This window comes from Aplysia californica, unplaced genomic scaffold (assembly GCF_000002075.1).
Source record: "Aplysia californica isolate F4 #8 unplaced genomic scaffold, AplCal3.0 scaffold00145, whole genome shotgun sequence".
Classification (NCBI taxonomy): domain Eukaryota; kingdom Metazoa; phylum Mollusca; class Gastropoda; order Aplysiida; family Aplysiidae; genus Aplysia; species Aplysia californica.
Window position 1 is genome coordinate 929,029 of NW_004797415.1, and position 17,197 is coordinate 946,225.

General features: G+C 40.1%; 1 protein-coding gene across 1 annotated transcript in view; it reads left to right on the plus strand.

Annotated features, from left to right (window-relative positions):
- Window positions 1–2,930: 2,930 nt before the first annotated feature.
- LOC101857249 (NFX1-type zinc finger-containing protein 1) overlaps window positions 2,931–17,197 on the plus strand; it is a 33,133-nt gene continuing 18,866 nt past the window's right edge. The window contains exons 1-6 of the mRNA XM_005097053.3: window positions 2,931–3,121; window positions 4,924–5,010; window positions 6,822–7,509; window positions 8,300–8,416; window positions 10,593–13,793; window positions 16,773–17,014. Of these exons, the coding sequence (XP_005097110.1) occupies window positions 4,958–5,010; window positions 6,822–7,509; window positions 8,300–8,416; window positions 10,593–13,793; window positions 16,773–17,014 (4,301 nt within the window). The 5' untranslated portion in view covers window positions 2,931–3,121; window positions 4,924–4,957. The remainder of the gene's footprint in view (window positions 3,122–4,923; window positions 5,011–6,821; window positions 7,510–8,299; window positions 8,417–10,592; window positions 13,794–16,772; window positions 17,015–17,197) is intronic.

Sequence of the window (17,197 nt, forward strand, 5' to 3'; positions counted from 1 at the left end):
CCCCCCCCCCCCCCCCCCCCCCCCCCCCCCCGTGTGGGGAGCACTCGGTACATGTCACTGATCAGTTTTGAGCCGAGTCGCTCGCCGCGGGGGTCGGTGCGGCGCCGGCCGGATCAACGCTCGGTGTTTTTTTTAGTCGAAATAACGACAGATCGTCGTGTTTGTCGCTATAAAATACTGATTTGCAATGATCTGATCTATGCTATAGTGATTGTACTCTATTTAATGTGGAGATGTTTGGTGCACTTGGTACTGTTTTATTATCTGTCGAACATGGGGTTGCAGCCAGTTAGTGAACTTAAGCAAATTTGGTCATATTTAAAACAGCTACCATTTTCTTAAAAATTGACTGAGAGGTTAAAGAATGGTATCAACATTCTCAGGAGATATAGGTCTAGGCCTTTGGTATGGAACAGATAAATGTGACATACCGCTACTTTGAAATTTAGTTTCTGGTACCTAGTAATAATGTTGATTTAAAATTTTTTTTTCGATAATTCCTCTCTGCATTGTTATAGCGGGAACTTGCCTACAGCGGGCTTTTTCTTCTGGAACCAAAAGTCCCGATATAGCCGTGTTCTACTGTATAATAACTGGGACATTGACCTTGCCTAGTTCGAGGCCGATACAAATAAACGGATGGTTCTGCAGAGTATTACAATCATATCATGAACATCTACTTGTTCAGATGTATGGTCTTCACTTCATGGAAGCATCGTTTCTTTGTTCACTGTACTATTTATTATAACAATTTAAAAAAAAATTCAGAGCCGTAAAACCTCTACCCTACTAAAACTAAACTCTCTCTCTCTCTCTCTCTCTCTCTCTCTCTCTCTCTCTCTCTCTCTCTCTCTCTCTCTCTCTCTTTCTCTCTTTCTCTCTCTCTCTATCTCTCTCTCTCTCTCTCTTTCTCTCTCTCTCTCTCTCTCTCTCTCTCTCTCTCTCTCTCTCTCTCTCTCTCTCTCTCTCCCTCTCCCCCCCCCCCCCTCTCTCTCTCTCTCTCTCTCTTCAAAGTAAAAAAAAACAACAACACATGTTGCCGCATAGATGATGATGCGGCAAGTACAGAATTTCGGTATGTAGACTACGGGTTTCGCAAGGGAATGTTGAAAGCACTCTCGTCACCCATCGCAAATCCAGTAGTTTTGACATTTTAATCAGAATGGCGGTAGAACTAGAACAGGTCCAAAATCGGAAACTAGACCTATGTCTAGATCTACCGAAAAAACCCAAACTATTCTATTTTAAGTAATAGGTCCAGGCCTAGACCTCTGCGTTAAGTGTCGGCCTGTCTTCGACATGTCGTGAAAACACGCATAGCCCCTTTTGTTTCCACGACAGGTCGTGAAAATGCGCGTAGATTTTTTCCACGACATGTCGTGAAAATACCGGCTACCCTCTTATAATGCCTTTCCTGTAAGAAAGGGGGAGGGGGCTGTAAAGTGCTCACAATCCAACCCTTCATTCTACACCCACCCTGCGCCCCCCTCTCTCTCTATCTCTCTCTCTCTCTCTCTCTGTCACACACACACGCACACTCGAAAACTAGATCTACGAAGGGGTAGCTAGGGTACTAGCTATAATAGACATCTTATTGGGCACTGTACTCCATGTACCGGCACTGTCGTACCAAGGTAGCCAAGACCACTATAGGCTATCTTTGTCTTTGTTCGATAGTATGTATACAATGTAGTAAGATAGCCTAGGCCAAGGATCTAGATTACTTACTAAACAAGCTGTTGTGTCCGTAACATTATAAACATTAGGGTAAATAAACGACGTGCAGCTAAACCTATAGCGATTGGAAATGAAACTGAAACTAAAGGATGTTAAAAGCAGTTGTAAACACCGACAAACACACATACATTCATACCACACACACACACACACACACACACACACACACACACACACACACACACACACACACACACACACCCACAGAGAGAGAGAGAGAGAGAGAGAGAGAGAGAGAAAGAGAGAGAGAGAGACAGAGAGATAGAGAGAGAGAGAGAGAGAGAGAGAGAGAGAGAGAGAGAGAGAGAGAGAGAAAGAGAGAGAGATGCACTGCACAGATTCAATAATTAATTATACCGACCCATTTAATTTAGTCTGTTATTTCATTTTTCTGTCAACCATCTTTTGCTTTCATGTATTTCCCACCACTCCATAAATATGTTGCATAGCATTTTCATGGCTGATTTCATTTTCCAATGGCCATAAATAATTTAGTCTCAACTTATAGTTAGGCTATAGATCTAGATCTAATGTAGATAGGTGTTCGACATTCCACTTGCCACTTGTGCGAGGCATTGTCGAGGTAAAAATAGTCACGTGGTTGTGTCCTCGCATATTCCAGGAAAGCAAACAGTGGTCATCGACGTCATCGATAAAAATACACACGTTTCGGTTACCATACAAATGCTACCAGCATCGAATCAATATAATATCGATATAAGTTACCATTGTTTATGTATTTGGCTTACAAATATATTTTCTCACCCCCCCCCCCCCTAAAAAAAAGAACATTTCAACTCTGTCCTTGATATCAAGAAGAATTATCTTATTTGGAGGACTAGAAACAGCAAGGCAAATTCTGCCCTTCAATGAAATAACTTTCACATTGTAGTGCAGTATGAGGTATGAGTAGGCTAATTTAAAGTAAATTAAAGCCAAACTTTCACCCATCTCTGAATATAATATTTCACCGATTTTCAAAACCTTAGAAAGCACCACGTACAGTCCTCTTCTTCTTTTTTTCGAAATTATAATGATTTTAATTATGCAATACCATATATATATATATATAGCTTTTCCCGCATGATATATATCCTTTCCAAAATGCCGATGTTCGAAACGTTCGTGAGTACAGGCATAATAATTTGGTATCGAGTCCTTCTCCCGATTCCTGCTGTTCGTAAACAAAGCACCGAGGCTATTTCATAGGCTAAGTGGAAAATCCGAGTTTCTACGAAGAGCGGCTTCAGTTTTTCACTCGGACAGGAGCCGTCACCAACCGTTCGTAACGCCACCATCTTAGTCTTACGATATCTATCATTACCAAACTGCAAAGAGTGGTGATAGTTTTCCCGAAGTCGAAGATGGTTCACCGCTGATAGTCGTAAGTTTTATTTGCAAATGCATGAAATATTCACGAGCATTTATCGATGAATTAAATGTTCCCTTATTGTCTTAAAATGAGTTCATTGGACTTGGTTTATACTACCGTTTACACTGCGTAATTGATATGAGTTCAATTGGCATATGTGGGAAGCATATCGACTGCTTAGTGTAATTTTTTCTTTTTTTTTTGGTAAATGTTTTACACAGCTTGCAACTGCATAAGGTCATATGAGCGTGCGGGACACATTAAACATTTTCAGTTGGTTGGAAACTTTGAAGCTTGCCCGGGTGGTGGCCGAAGCCTACTCTTATTGATTTTAGACCCCCAAGGGATCTTTAACGTGTGCAAATTGCACTCGGGACCTATGAGGTTTTTCGCACTTGTTAGAGAAGGCTAGGTGTAGATCTTTCCAACCAGAAGATCGGGGGTGTGGCTGAAATTAAAATCAGCATTAATTAGAAGGAGCCAAGGAGTAAAAGTAGAAAGGCTGCTGAAAGAGTCATTTGCCCAGAGGAGGGGGCAAAGGAGTTGAGGGGGTGGGGGCAGAAAGTGGAGTCGAAAGCAGACGACAGAATATTGCTAGAGAGCAGGAAAGGAGGTGGAAGGAGATAATTTTAGAGAAGAAAATTTTTCTGTCGCTACTCGGATGAACCCGGGACCTTTGAATGAGAGGCGATGGTGTAAGACGTCGCCATTTATAAACGTATGATGGAGCATTATGCTGAGTGAGCAGTTGATATTTTTATCAAGTTTTTCTTAGTAGGAATGCTGTATCACATTCAGCCCAGGTTGGCTCTGATCAAGCAGGGTTCAAGTTGAATGACGTTTATGAAGCCCACATCTCATACAGTGGAATCCTGTGATAACGAGAAAGAGGGGACTGGTGGGAAATATCCGTTATAGCAGGATTCTCGTTATAAGGGATCCAGTAATACATTCAAGGGAAATAATAAAGTAGGCCTAATCTATGAGTTTGGTGTTGTTTATTTCTTTTTGTTATCTCCCCTGATGATGCTTTTGTTCAACATGACCTCAAGGTCTTACTTGATCAAAAATCGAATCAGGTGTCTTTCTCTAGCGCTAGCAATGGTGACAGCTCAGCGTTGGTGATCAGAAAGAAAGGGCTCTAGTCTAACTCGAGCACTGTGTTGTCCCCCACCCCACCACACTCTGTGGTGCGTTCAGTCTGCTTGTGCACATGGGTACATACAACGCCCTGCCCACGTCACACATTCGCTCCATCCATCACAGCACTATGACCTCTCCATCCCCGCATCGGAGAAGTGAGAGGCATGGTAGGCCTAGATAATCTAGTCTGGGCTGGCTAACTCGCGATGCGTTCTGCTTGTCGTGGCATGCCACACCCACACCCTCCCCACTCTTTCGTTCCGGCCTTCATTGTTGGCACACGTGAGCTCTCCACCATTCTTTTTTTCACTAGATCACCAACAAGTTTCTCAACTGGTGAAGTTTTACATGGCCTATGCGTTGTGGACAGCAGCGGCAATATTCCGCTATAACTGACTCGAGTGTTTGTCTGATTCCGCTATAGCAGTATTTAATTACAAAGATAAAAAAAGGGATAAAAACAGGGTTTTAGAATAGTGTCTTTATAGCAGACTTCTCGTTATTTCAGGACTCGTTATAAGGGGACTCCACTGTATAAGATCTGAATTGCGTCAAATTTTTTTTTTTCGGGGGGGGGGGGGGAGGTTGTAATTTATTTATAACAGTTTTCTGCATGCACCTATGCACCTTGATGCCTAGAGTAGATGTGTTAGGCTGCTTTTTCTCCTCAGCTTTTACAGCTTGAAACACATTCAATTTGCAGACATGGACGAGAAAGGGGCGTTCAGGGGAAATGGTCCCCAAAGGAACCCGAGAAGGTAATGCTAAAGCAGACATTTAATAAAGTAACCAGAGACCTAGAGACCTATACTCCAATTTCACCTTATTTTGGATTTTTGTTTTTTGCATATTATCTGCCATTTGTCACTAAATTTGAATTTTTGTTCAACTCATTTCAATATGATAAACTGACTGATTGGCTCAGCATTTAATTCTGTGCCACTACATGAGCTGTATCATTTGCTTGACTTTACACCTCTATAAATTTCTCACTTTTCAAAATAATAAAATAATATCCCTCTTCACGTTTTTGTCTGAAGTATTAATTAAACCCCCCCCACCAAATTCCCTTTTCAATTTCCTTTCATTTTACTGTAATATGTTATACTTTGCTGAACAAATAAGGAAATCGAAGGACAAAAATAAATGCCTGTGCTGTACAGGTGTTTGCCGGCAGAGATAATTACATCTCTAAAAGAGTAGAAAATTGTGTAGTGAGTGAGTAAATTTCACCTTTGACTATAATATTTTTTGCAGAATTCAAAGTCATTTTATAAGTAATAAAATATGGTGAAAATGCGATCATGCAAGGTCTGATTGATCAATATTGTTTTGCAAAGGATGTTGATATTACTTGTCGGTTGATTTTCAATAGATGTGCATATATGTGATGAGTTGGGGGTGGGGGGTGGGAGGTGGGGGGGGGGGGGGGGGTTGTGGAGAGCAGCACTTCAACTGTGTCGAATACATCAGATGATTATTATGTACCATTTTTATTTTAGTTGGCTGGTTGGTCAAGTCTAAAAACTGCGGTAAATTTTGAACCACATTTATAATTTTTTTCTGCTAATGCTTAATTTTATTTAAAATCAATCCAGGCTACTCAAAGGTATGCATATAAGTAAAACCTTGATAGTTCAAAATTCAAAGGACTAGAGAATAGGCACTTGAAAAATATTATGTACTGGTAGTAAATATAAGAAAAACATTTTTTCAGATGGGAAATTGTGAAATCATTTTCGATGTTTTTTTTGCAGCCTCCCTTACTATAAAACCTCATTTCACAGAACCGAAAATTAATGATGGAACTCGACGAAAATTAACTCAATTATCACTGTATCACAGGGAAAAATTTTGTTTTAATGTAGTTGTTTGTACTTCCCCCATCAACACAATTTAAATCATTTGAGAGGCGGGCTTTCGACCCTGCCTGGCAGGGCAAGCCTGAGCTGAAAGGAATAAACCCCAGCGGAAAGACTGAGATATTCAATAATAATGTTCTACCGTCTCGGGAATTAAAGTCGGGTCTTCTGTGTATGACAGCAAAGCACCCACCGTTACACCACAGATTTTGGTTGTTTCACTGGGAACATCAAATAGATTTAAAAAACGATGCATAAATACTGTTGAAACTAAAACTGGCTCTCTGAGCATAGCTACCTCTCCTTAAGGGAAGTTGCAGTGCGAAGAATGAAAAGAGGGGGGAAAACACCAAAATAAATGGGGATTTGATATCCTTTATGGTAAAAGAAATTTAATGTTAAACGGCTTCAAACTAAAGAAAGTCTACTGAAAGGTAGGCTACTTTCTCAAGTGATGTGTTTTTGAGGAAAAAATGATTGTACTCCTGTTTTCTTTTGTTTGAGTTTTGAAAGTCCCATTAACACTTAGAGGTCTTTGTCAAAGTGAGAGGGGTTGAGTGGGGGGTTGGGAATATATAGAGAAAAGGTGTTTTCTTGAATGCCACATCCCTATGAGACTGACAAGGAATAGAAATATGGAAGAAATCTAAAAACCTTTTAATTACTTTATTTTGTCTCACACTCACAGTATATGTGTGTTTTTACAGGACGCCACAAAAACGCACACGGCCTATAAGTTCCCTGGAATTAAAGACTATGCTGAAAGACAAAACTGCATCAGAAGTTCTCCAAAGAATCTCTCGTGAAGATGAAAGTCTGCAAAGACTTTTAAATGATACAACCCAAGATACCAAAAACACAAGACTGATTGTGCAAGTTCTGAGTAAAGCATTGGACAACAGTAATGTGGCACAAGCTGAAGGAGTGAATGATGTTGTGCAAACGTTTTTGAATTCAAACAGTTTTATTGAAATCCTTGAAACACAAGTACTGGACGATCTTGGTTATGACACCTTGTCTTTAACAGCACTTTTGTACGTGATGAAAATTGCTCTACAAAAATTGCCCAACAAAGCACCCAGAGTTTTATCATACTTAGAGAAAGTTCTTGAAAGAATCGTTACAGAAAGATATGCTGGCAATGCTGGAGTGCAAAGCCTTTTTACAAATGTGAGCACCCTTATGCAAGTTCCTCTCCGACGTGTCGAAGAAGAGCAACGAGAACAACATAGGCAAGAGATATTGCAGCATGATGCGGATGTAGACCCCGATCTGTTTCGAGGGCTGAGCATTATTCCAACAGCTGCTGACTTTGACCCTGAACAAGACATTCAACTACGAGCAAATAAAGTTATTGGAGGTTATGACAACGTGAATGACTATTTGGACATTCAGGTATGTAGCTGCATTGAGAATATTTTCTCTACTTTCATTTGTAGGAAGTCATTGCCATGATTAATGTTGTAGTTTATTTTGGATTCTTAATTTAAAGCTTATGGAAAATTCTGTTTATTGCACTTGTTAGTAATAACAATGGCTTTTTATTTTATGCTCTACTGATGTAAAACTGGGATGCTCCTTTAGAATAGAAGCATTTCTACGTTACCCATTATTGCTAATTTCAGATTATCACTATTTTAAATATTTGTTCTGTCAGTTTTAATTGAATGATTTTTCATGTTTCTTTGTTAAGGGAGGCGTGGTCACAAATCTAAGTCATAACTTTCTGTGAGTTTAAGGATGTTTTCAGTATATAATGGTCAAACAGAAAAACATAACATTACATGTTATTTTTTTGGGCTTTCACTAATTTATGTCAATTGATTTTGTGTTCAATATTTGTTTGCATACATTTATTTGAATTAAATAAAATGTAAATAAGTTAAGAAGGTTTCCTGAGTGTGATATGTACAGCTTTTAGTGAAATGAATGCCTAAAATCCGAACCTATGAAATGAAGGCATTGATCAGATGACCCATTAGAAAATGTATGGCTCTATTGACAGCTCTGATCTGTTGTTTTTTTTAATGTATGATCAACAAAGATTCATTTGTATTTGTGTTTGTTCAAATTTGTTTGTGATTCGAGAATACTTTGGAGAAAATTTATTGAAATGAATCTGGACAAACGTGAGAACTACATCATACTAAAGCAAATTTATTTTACTACTTTTTCACTCTTTCAGTTCCGACTTTTGCGGGCTGACTTGATCCTTCCACTGCGGAAAAACATTCTCGAGTTCCAGGGTCACGGAGGAGAACAATATAAGCATCACTTCAAAGGAATGAGGGTGTACTCTCAAGTGAGTGGTAGCATATCCTGTAGATATCATGTCTATACAGTCAGGGGCGAAGGCTGACTTGTTTGACAGGGTAATCAAAGTGAGATAGGACCAGATAGGGCCTGGAGATATCACACAAGAATTTTACTCGAGGCGGCAACACTGAGTTGTGAATGAAAACAAATCCTGAATTCATGTTGTATACATGTTCAACCGCTAAAATAATCGGGAAAGTATCTCATTAAATATTTATTCCAACAAACATTAAATTCATCTTTAGAAACACAAAGCAAAGAAGCAGAGATCTCAGTACTATTGTATGTAATACCAGTGAGACTAAACCCTTTGGTAGAACATTGCCTGTTTTTTTCTAGCGTTTCGCGGCCAGGAGCCGGTGTCATAATCGAGGTCATGATCTGATTATAGGACGGTAAAAAGTCGAGGAAAAAAAAAAATACTCGCAGCAGTCAAAATATTAATAGGAGTTAGTTCCCCTCACATCTGTGAGGTAGACTTGACCAGTGTAATAGTTGGCTTACATAATCAGTGCGTGTGACTGCTTATAACTGTGGCCTGAAAGGGGTTAACAGGGTATATTTGGCAATGAAACAGTTTTCACTGTTGCACACATGTTCCCTTCAACTCTTTTGGAAGACTCTTCCAGCCTCACTGTAAGCTTACTTAATCAAAGCTTGCGACTGCTTATGGAGTGGCTCGATAGGGGTGAACAGGCTATTTCTGTGGCAATGAAACCGTTTTGAATGTTAGGCATACTGTTCATTGGTGATTATGAGCGTCTTTTTGCATTTAATTTATGAGGTTTACGTCTAAGGGGGAATTTGACTGCAGCCATGTTTCAAATTTAGGAAGGGAATAAGTGATTATTTGAATATATAGACGCTTCGCCACTGTATACAGTCGAACCTGTATAAGACGGCCACGCATTGTCGTGGGGAAAAGTGGCCGTATAAGTATAAGACAGGTGGCCATCTTAGGCAGGACTGATCAAAATAAAGAAAACAAACTATTTACTTCTGAGGTCCCAACTGAAGGTGGTTGCATGCTAAGGACTGCCATAGGGCTGATTAAAATGTGTTGTTGTTGTTGTTTTATTTCTTTTGAAAGGGGGGAGAGGATAGGATGGTTTTTGAGGGACTTTAAAAATTTTTTTAAATTTTTATTTCTAAATTATGGTTCCCGGAAAGGTCAAAACAAAACGAAATGTGTCAGACGAGGAAGGCCAAGTGTCATAGTAAAACAAATAAATGGGTAGCCACCACTCGGCGAACGAGCGATACTTCTGTTGCGAGTTTGTGTTGACTTCTTTTGTTATGGACTCAGTTTACGGAGTGAGTTGTGGGCGGGCCTTATAGGTTATGACAGATCACACGCTTCCCTTACCAACAGCTAAAATTTATTGTTACCCATTGGTCAACTTGGGTAAACATTGGGAGTGATCTAAGCAACATGACCGTTTCAGCCATTGGAGGGACTGACAACAACGACAGTGAATGAATTATGATTATGACGGCTTGTCCACAACATCAGAGGAAAATGCATACTTTTTTAGAAAATCTGGTCGTCTTAGACAGAGGTTGAATTTGGTCATGGGTTGATAAGATAGGGTGGCCGCGGCCGTGTTGGACAGGTACCTGTTTTACACAGTTAAATTTATATAGAAAAACGCAAGGGGGAAATGGAAAGTGGCCGTTTGTACAGGAGGCCGTCATGGCAGGTCGACTGTATTTAAAACTTATTGTGCTTTCTGACATCTGTCTGAAAGGTAGCACAACCTCTTGCTTGAGGTTGGTTGTTTTCTGCTCTTTTTTCCTTTGTGGTTTGTTGTGGATTAAAAACAGACATTATTCTTCAGTGTTGTTGATATCCTGATTTCTTTGTTGTTCTTTTGTGTTATGTGGTTTGAAATTTAGACTCAAAGGATAATTTCAGATTCTCCAAAACTTCTTGCTTGGAAAGTCATTCAGTACCTTGCAATGGTTATAGGCCCAACTCTGCATCAACAGTACTAAGACCTACTTCTTCATTATTCCTGTTACGCTTCAGTGTGCCTGTCTTGCCAGCACTAAATGACTCTTATTGTTTCCATTTTCTTCTTTTTACTCAAACAAACAACAAATGGAGATTTTGATTCTGTGATAGCTTTATCATTTCTTGTTTGTTTTTTTTCCCTCTACAGGTGCGCATAGTGAGACCAGTGTGTCATGATGTAGGACTTAGCTTCCGGCTGTCCTTTGATGTTTCCAAGCTACGTGTAAAGTGGGCAGTTTCACAAAGACTTAAGTATGGTTCCTTGCTGTGCTTGTCAAATGACAACTTTGCCACATACCGATGTGCTGTTGTGGAGAAGAGAGAGGCAAAAGACCTTGCTCTAGGCCTTGTAGATGTTCAGTTTATTGTAGGTGGGCACGGGGCAAATGGAAATGCTGCAAGACAAGAAGAATTTATGAGACTGCTTGAAGAAAGCCGAAATTGCAGATATGTTATGGTAGAGTCTCCATCATACTTTGAAGCATACAAGTATGTCTTGCAGGGACTTCAGAACATAACAGAAGAGAGCTTTCCTTTCTGGCCATACATTGGAAGGTGCAGACCTATGGTTGGTCCCCCGAGGTATCTTCAGGAGAGAGGTGCTGATGTCACGTATGACCTGCGACCTCTTGTTGATAATGACTACATCATTGAGGAAAATAATGACGAGGTTCACACTTTTTCAAGGGAGGCGCAATTAGTAGCTGCTGTGAAGGTCCAGGATTTTGACTCATGGCCCCATTCAAATGTGTTTAACCTGGACTTTTCTCAGTTTGCTGCATTACAGTCTGCCTTCACAAGAGAATTTTCTGTGATTCAAGGCCCTCCTGGCACTGGAAAGACGTACATTGGGCTCAAAGTGCTCAAAGCTTTGCTCCACAATAAACATGTCTGGACTGATGAAGAGGGACAGTCCAACCCAATACTGCTTGTTTGCTACACAAATCATGCACTTGACCAGTTCCTGGAAGGAATTTTGAAATTTTTTAAAGGGAAATTGGTGCGAGTGGGTTCCAGAAGTAAGAGTGAGGTCTTGGAAGAGTACAACCTGAGAAGCTTTCGCAACAGGGCAAGAGAAAACAGAACTGTTCCTATGGAGATTCATCTTGGGAAAATGGAGGTCAGGCTGAAAATGAAAGAACTCAAAGCTGATATTCATAAGGAAGCAGCAAAGCTTGAGATCCTTGAGAGAGAGATAGTCACAGAGTCCTTTTTGAAAGAATTTATACATGAGGAGCACTTTGATCAACTGACAAGAAAAACGGAAAGGGGAAAATCAGTCATTCCCAGATGGTTGGGAATGTCCGATTATGATAAGGAGAATGAAGAGAGATATTGGCAAGAATGGAGACAGAGGCTCCAAATGGGTGCAGTAGGTGAACATGTCCACAGACAGATCCAGGGACAAACTGGACATGGTCAAGGTGCAATGGTGCAACCTGAAAATGAGGAAGATGAAGAGTATCTGGACATTGATCTATTTGGGGAAGTTGATGCTGAAGTGCAGCGAATGCAGAGTGTGGATGTGGATGATAGTGATTCAGATCAAGATGAGATTTTTGAAGACACTGATTTATTTGACGAGCTTCTCAATGGACTGGGAAATGATCATTTTGAGAAAGTGAGACAGGTCAACAAAAAACTTGATGATGTTGATGTGTTCACTGAATTGATCCGCAATAAAAATATTGCTTTCAATATCAGTGACTATGGTGATGAAGAAATGCCCCGGAATCTTAAGAAAGAGGAAAAAAAGCACTGGAGAGATATAGCCCAGATGAAGAAGCAATATAAACAGATATTACTTGGACATCTACAGAAAACAGACATGGTGGATGAGGAAGAGGCATTGCAGATCTACAATCCCTGGAGAATCAGGAGGAGTGATAGATGGAGACTGTATCGTTATTGGGTGGATATCTACTGTCGCCAGCTACGTGTAGAGATCAGAGACAAGTCTCAAGAGTTTGAGCGGTTGGCAAGACGCTATCAAGAAATTCTACACCAAGAGGACAAGGCGATTCTGGAGAAGGCCACTGTGATTGGCATGACCAGCACGACAGCAGCAAGGTACCAGGCTGTTTTAAGAGAGATCGGCCCTAAGATTGTCATCGTGGAAGAGGCTGCGGAAGTTCTTGAGGGCCATGTTGTCACCTCTCTAAGTGCTGAAAGTCAGCATGTCATTCTCATCGGAGATCACAAACAGTTGCGACCGAATCCATCCGTCCACAAACTGAAGACGGATTATGGCTTTGATATTTCACTCTTTGAGAGGCTCGTGAACAATGGGTTTCCCTTTGACTGTTTGAAGTACCAACATCGCATGAGGCCTGAGATCTCCCAGCTTCTGAGGGTTAAGGATCTGTATCCTGATCTGCTTGATCATGAAAGTGTCAAAACCTTTGAGCATGTGTCTCGGTTAGAAAGAGATGTTCATTTTATCCACCATGATTTCATGGAAAGTCAGGAGGAAGACACAAAAACCTACTGCAATGGGTATGAAGCACGTTACTTGGCAGAACTGCTACTCTATCTTCTTCATCAGGGCTACTGTTCAAAGCAGATCACCATTCTGTCTCCCTATGCTGGCCAAGTTCACTTGATCAAAAAAGTAGTGGAAGAAGTAACCCCAACAAAGGCCATGGGTTTGAGAGTCAAGGGTTTAAAGGTGATCTCTGTGGACAACTATCAAGGAGAAGAGAATGATATTGTCCTCCTCTCCATGGTAAGGTCAAATCCAAATGATGACATTGGTTTTCTCAAGATGAATAACCGAATTTGCGTTGCTCTCTCTCGTGCGAAGGTTGGCTTGTTTGTGATTGGAAATTTTTTGGGTTTGAGCAAATCGAGCACAATGTTTCAAGAAATATTGGCTATTGCAAGGCAACAAGAGCTGATTGGGCCCCTTGTCCACTACTGTCTCCATCATCGCCAGCAGAAAACTACAATCAACGGGCCGGATGACTTCGAGAAGGTTCCAGAAGGAGGTTGCCAGCTACCGTGTAGTATTAGACTGGACTGTGGTCACAAGTGCCCAAGAGTCTGCCACACAGATGATCCAGAGCACAAGCATGTTAAGTGCACTGAACAATGTGGCGTATTCTGTGAGAAGTGTCAGAAAACATGCCCTGGAGGTCACCAGTGTGGAAGACATACGATGTGCCAGAATCTGGTTCAGAAGAGAATCCCAAATTGTGGTCATGACCAACTGGTCCCGTGTTATATGGAGGTCAACCAGTTTGAATGTAAGGGAAAATGTAAACAGTTGCTGCCCTGTAGACATCTGTGTGGCCGCCAGTGTGGCTCTCCTCATCTTCATTCAGGAAATGCCTGCAGCATTCTTGTGAAGGTATGATAATTGTGAATAGTAACATCTTATACTACAGCAGATTCTGTCTTTCTACTTTCTACCAGGATGTATCCTTCTCAGTCCAGGTTAGCCTTACACGCAGGGTCAAAGCAACCTCCCTCCTAAATTATCAAAATAGTGTCAAACGTGGCATATTACTACAAAAATCACAATTATAATAACAGCTCGCTATTAATTGTTCTGGCTGGACATAACTGAAACATTACTGTGCCCGTACGATGATGCCTGATGTTCTGCACATAGTCGAGCAGTTGGAAAATGGGGGCTATATTTTCACTTTGACTATCTTACTAGTATGAGATAATTTGGCTTTTTTTTCTATGCTCCTATCAGTAAATAACGATAATGATAACAATAATAGTAATAATACTACTACTACTAATAATAATTGTATTTATACAGCTCTGTACGCTTTACAACTACTATTAATACCCCAGCAGACCCTAGAACATTCAGAGACATTCTCAGCTTTCCGGGAAGCATACAGTGCAAGCTGCAGATTGCATGCACTCAAACACTAAAACATTTACAAGATCTTTAACTGTTGAAAGCGGGGTACCCATTCCTACATGGGTGAATTGAGGAAAATTTGTGTAAAGTGCCTTTCCCAAGGACACAATGTCAGGCCCCTGATGGATGGGAGTCTGAAAGCCTAACCACGAGGCCACTGACGCTTCATATTGTTGCCCACATGTTCTTTTTAATGAAATTCTACATTTTGTACCGAGATATATATTTACTCCTGCTGCTGTATAGCTGTAGATTGCAATCTTTTCCTTTCTCAAGCAGGTGGTTGGAGGACACCACTGGTTGGTCCTACTTCTTTATTATTTTCCATTTACTGTTTCTGTCTGTTTGTTTTAATTTTTCTGGGGACTAAATGGCTATAATTGTGTCTTATTGTACTTCTCTTTACTCAAACAAACGAAATCCTTTCCCAAAGATACAACATCAGGCCTCTGAAGGTTGCAAGTCTGAGAGCCTAACCACCAATATGCTTCTTATTGTTGCCCACATGTTTCATTTCAATGAAAGTCTACATACTACATTTAAAACAGAAATATAACCCCTGCGACTGTAGAGTTGTAGTAGATAAAAAACTTCTCTTTTTTCTCTTTGAAATTTAAGATTCAATTCATATCTAAGTGGGGTCTCAAGTATTTTTCCTGTTTCTCAGAAATGTGAGGCAGTGTGGTGAAATTAAGCGCCCGTCAATTTTTGGGCATGTTTAGTTTTTGATACAATTTTAAAACTTGTACATTTTCCTTTGTTTTGTTTTGGTGAAAAAATATTCATCCATGTTGAAAAGAAGTCGAAATATTTGAGATTGAAGGAAGTAGGGTTGCCTGGTTTCAGTGGTAAAATTAGCGAGAAAATAACCGCTAAATTTCGGTAACTTTAATAGCTTGTGAGTCCCTCATAAGTGGAAAATAACATATTTTGTGCCTTTGATTAACGTTTTTCAGATAAATTCAAATAGAAATGTGTTTTGGTATGGACTTAAAAGTGTTAATCTAAAAAACAAAAGATTAAAAAAAATTGCCAAACCATCGAAAAATGCCGGCATCATCGATTTTATTAATTTAACGAGCGCCTGATTTCTCCACGATGGCTCACAAATGTTTTCTCTCAGTTTTCTTGATGGAGGGAATAAGTGTTCCATTATTGACATGACCTATATTTTTACTAATAGGCTTAAAACCTTAAAACTTCATTAATGTACCATGTGTATTTTTTCCCCCTCGAGTTCTGTTTAAAATACTTTTTTGCTATCTTTTTGTGAATACGATGGTGTCTGCTTAACAGCAACCCAGGTATGAGCAGCCTCTGCCCTAACTGCAAATGAAGCTTGTGTAATGGAATTTTTCTGATGTAAACAATCCGCTCTTCAGCAGCAACCTGTACTGCTTTAAATTGTAAGACGACATTTTTTTTTAAGGTTCAAAAGCTGTGAACACCAAAATTGGCCTTGTGCATGCATCCCTCCTCTCTTATTTTATCTGCTCAAAACAACTGCTCGGGCCAAGAATGCACTATGCTAAGTATAGAAGCTTAGTTTACACCTCTTGTGAAGAGCCACCTTAGTTCAAGAGCCTTAGGGGAAAAGTCTCGGCCATTGTGTGTTACAATGCTACCACTGCGTAACAACATTACCACATTCTGGGATTAGGACGAACCTGTGTGGGGGAGGATATTGATTTTTTCGGGGGGGGGGGGGTAAGGGCTATCATTGTCTTTGAAGTTAATAGCCCCCTCCCCCTTCCCCTTTAAAATTTCAGTTAACAGCAAGGCCAACAGCAACATGGCCTGCTTCCCAAAGAGGTAGCTGTTAGGTGGACACATACTGTACTTTATGAATCATCAGAGTCCTGATGCATGGCTGTTCAATTGTTTTATTTGTTTTCAGTGAAGTGGCTTCCTTTGATTCAGTGCAGAAGGATTTAAAACAACTTTTCCATATTATATCGTAGGCTTTCCCTATGGTGCTCTGTACCTGTATGGGTTATCTCTTTTCTTTATTCGTTTGCATACTTAGTTTATCTTTAGTTTATTTTTATTTTAATAAATCTCTTGAGGCAATCTAATTTATTTCTTCTTACAATTCAGTCCGCTATTTTCATCTTTATAATTTGTGCAATTTCTCTCTTTTGTAATTCTGAGTTATACGACTACTCAAAAAAGTGGGTTTTTATTTTTCAAAATAAGAGATAAATGTGCAGTTACAAAATGAGTTGCTGTTTCGACATATCTGATTAAAGAATCTTGATATTTGTTCTCTAAACTGTACATTTCTGACCCTCCAACTTCTACGTGACTATAACTTTGGATCCAAAGCAGTGAGACTCTTCCACGCACTTGTAAGGCTTTATCTATAATTTGATTCCCACCATGTCATATCTTCAAAATGCGAGATACTGGCTCATTTTGTCATGTTGCTGCACAAATGGATTATTTCAGGTTCGTCCAGAACATTGTGGCCATGAAAGCTTTGACCTGGAATGCAGAAAAGCGCGAGGGGAGGTAACTCTTGAGTGCCCAAAGGCCTGTGGTGCAGTTCTCGAATGTGGCCACCTCTGTTCAGGAACCTGTGGACGGTGCCAAAATGGCCGACTGCATGTCAACTGTGAAGAGCCGTGTCCGAAAATTCTCATCTGTGGACATGCGTGCAGAGCCAAATGTAGTGACTGCCCTCCTTGCACGTATGTAACTTTGCTGTTGTTTAACATTCTGTCTACTTAATTGATTGTAAAAAATGTGTACAATATCATAGACACAATGTAGATCATTTAAGAGGTGGGTTGATATGGCCCTGCTATTCTGAGTAATCGATAGGCCTTAGTAACCTCAAGAAATAGCAATTAATAAAGAGATACAATTGGCAT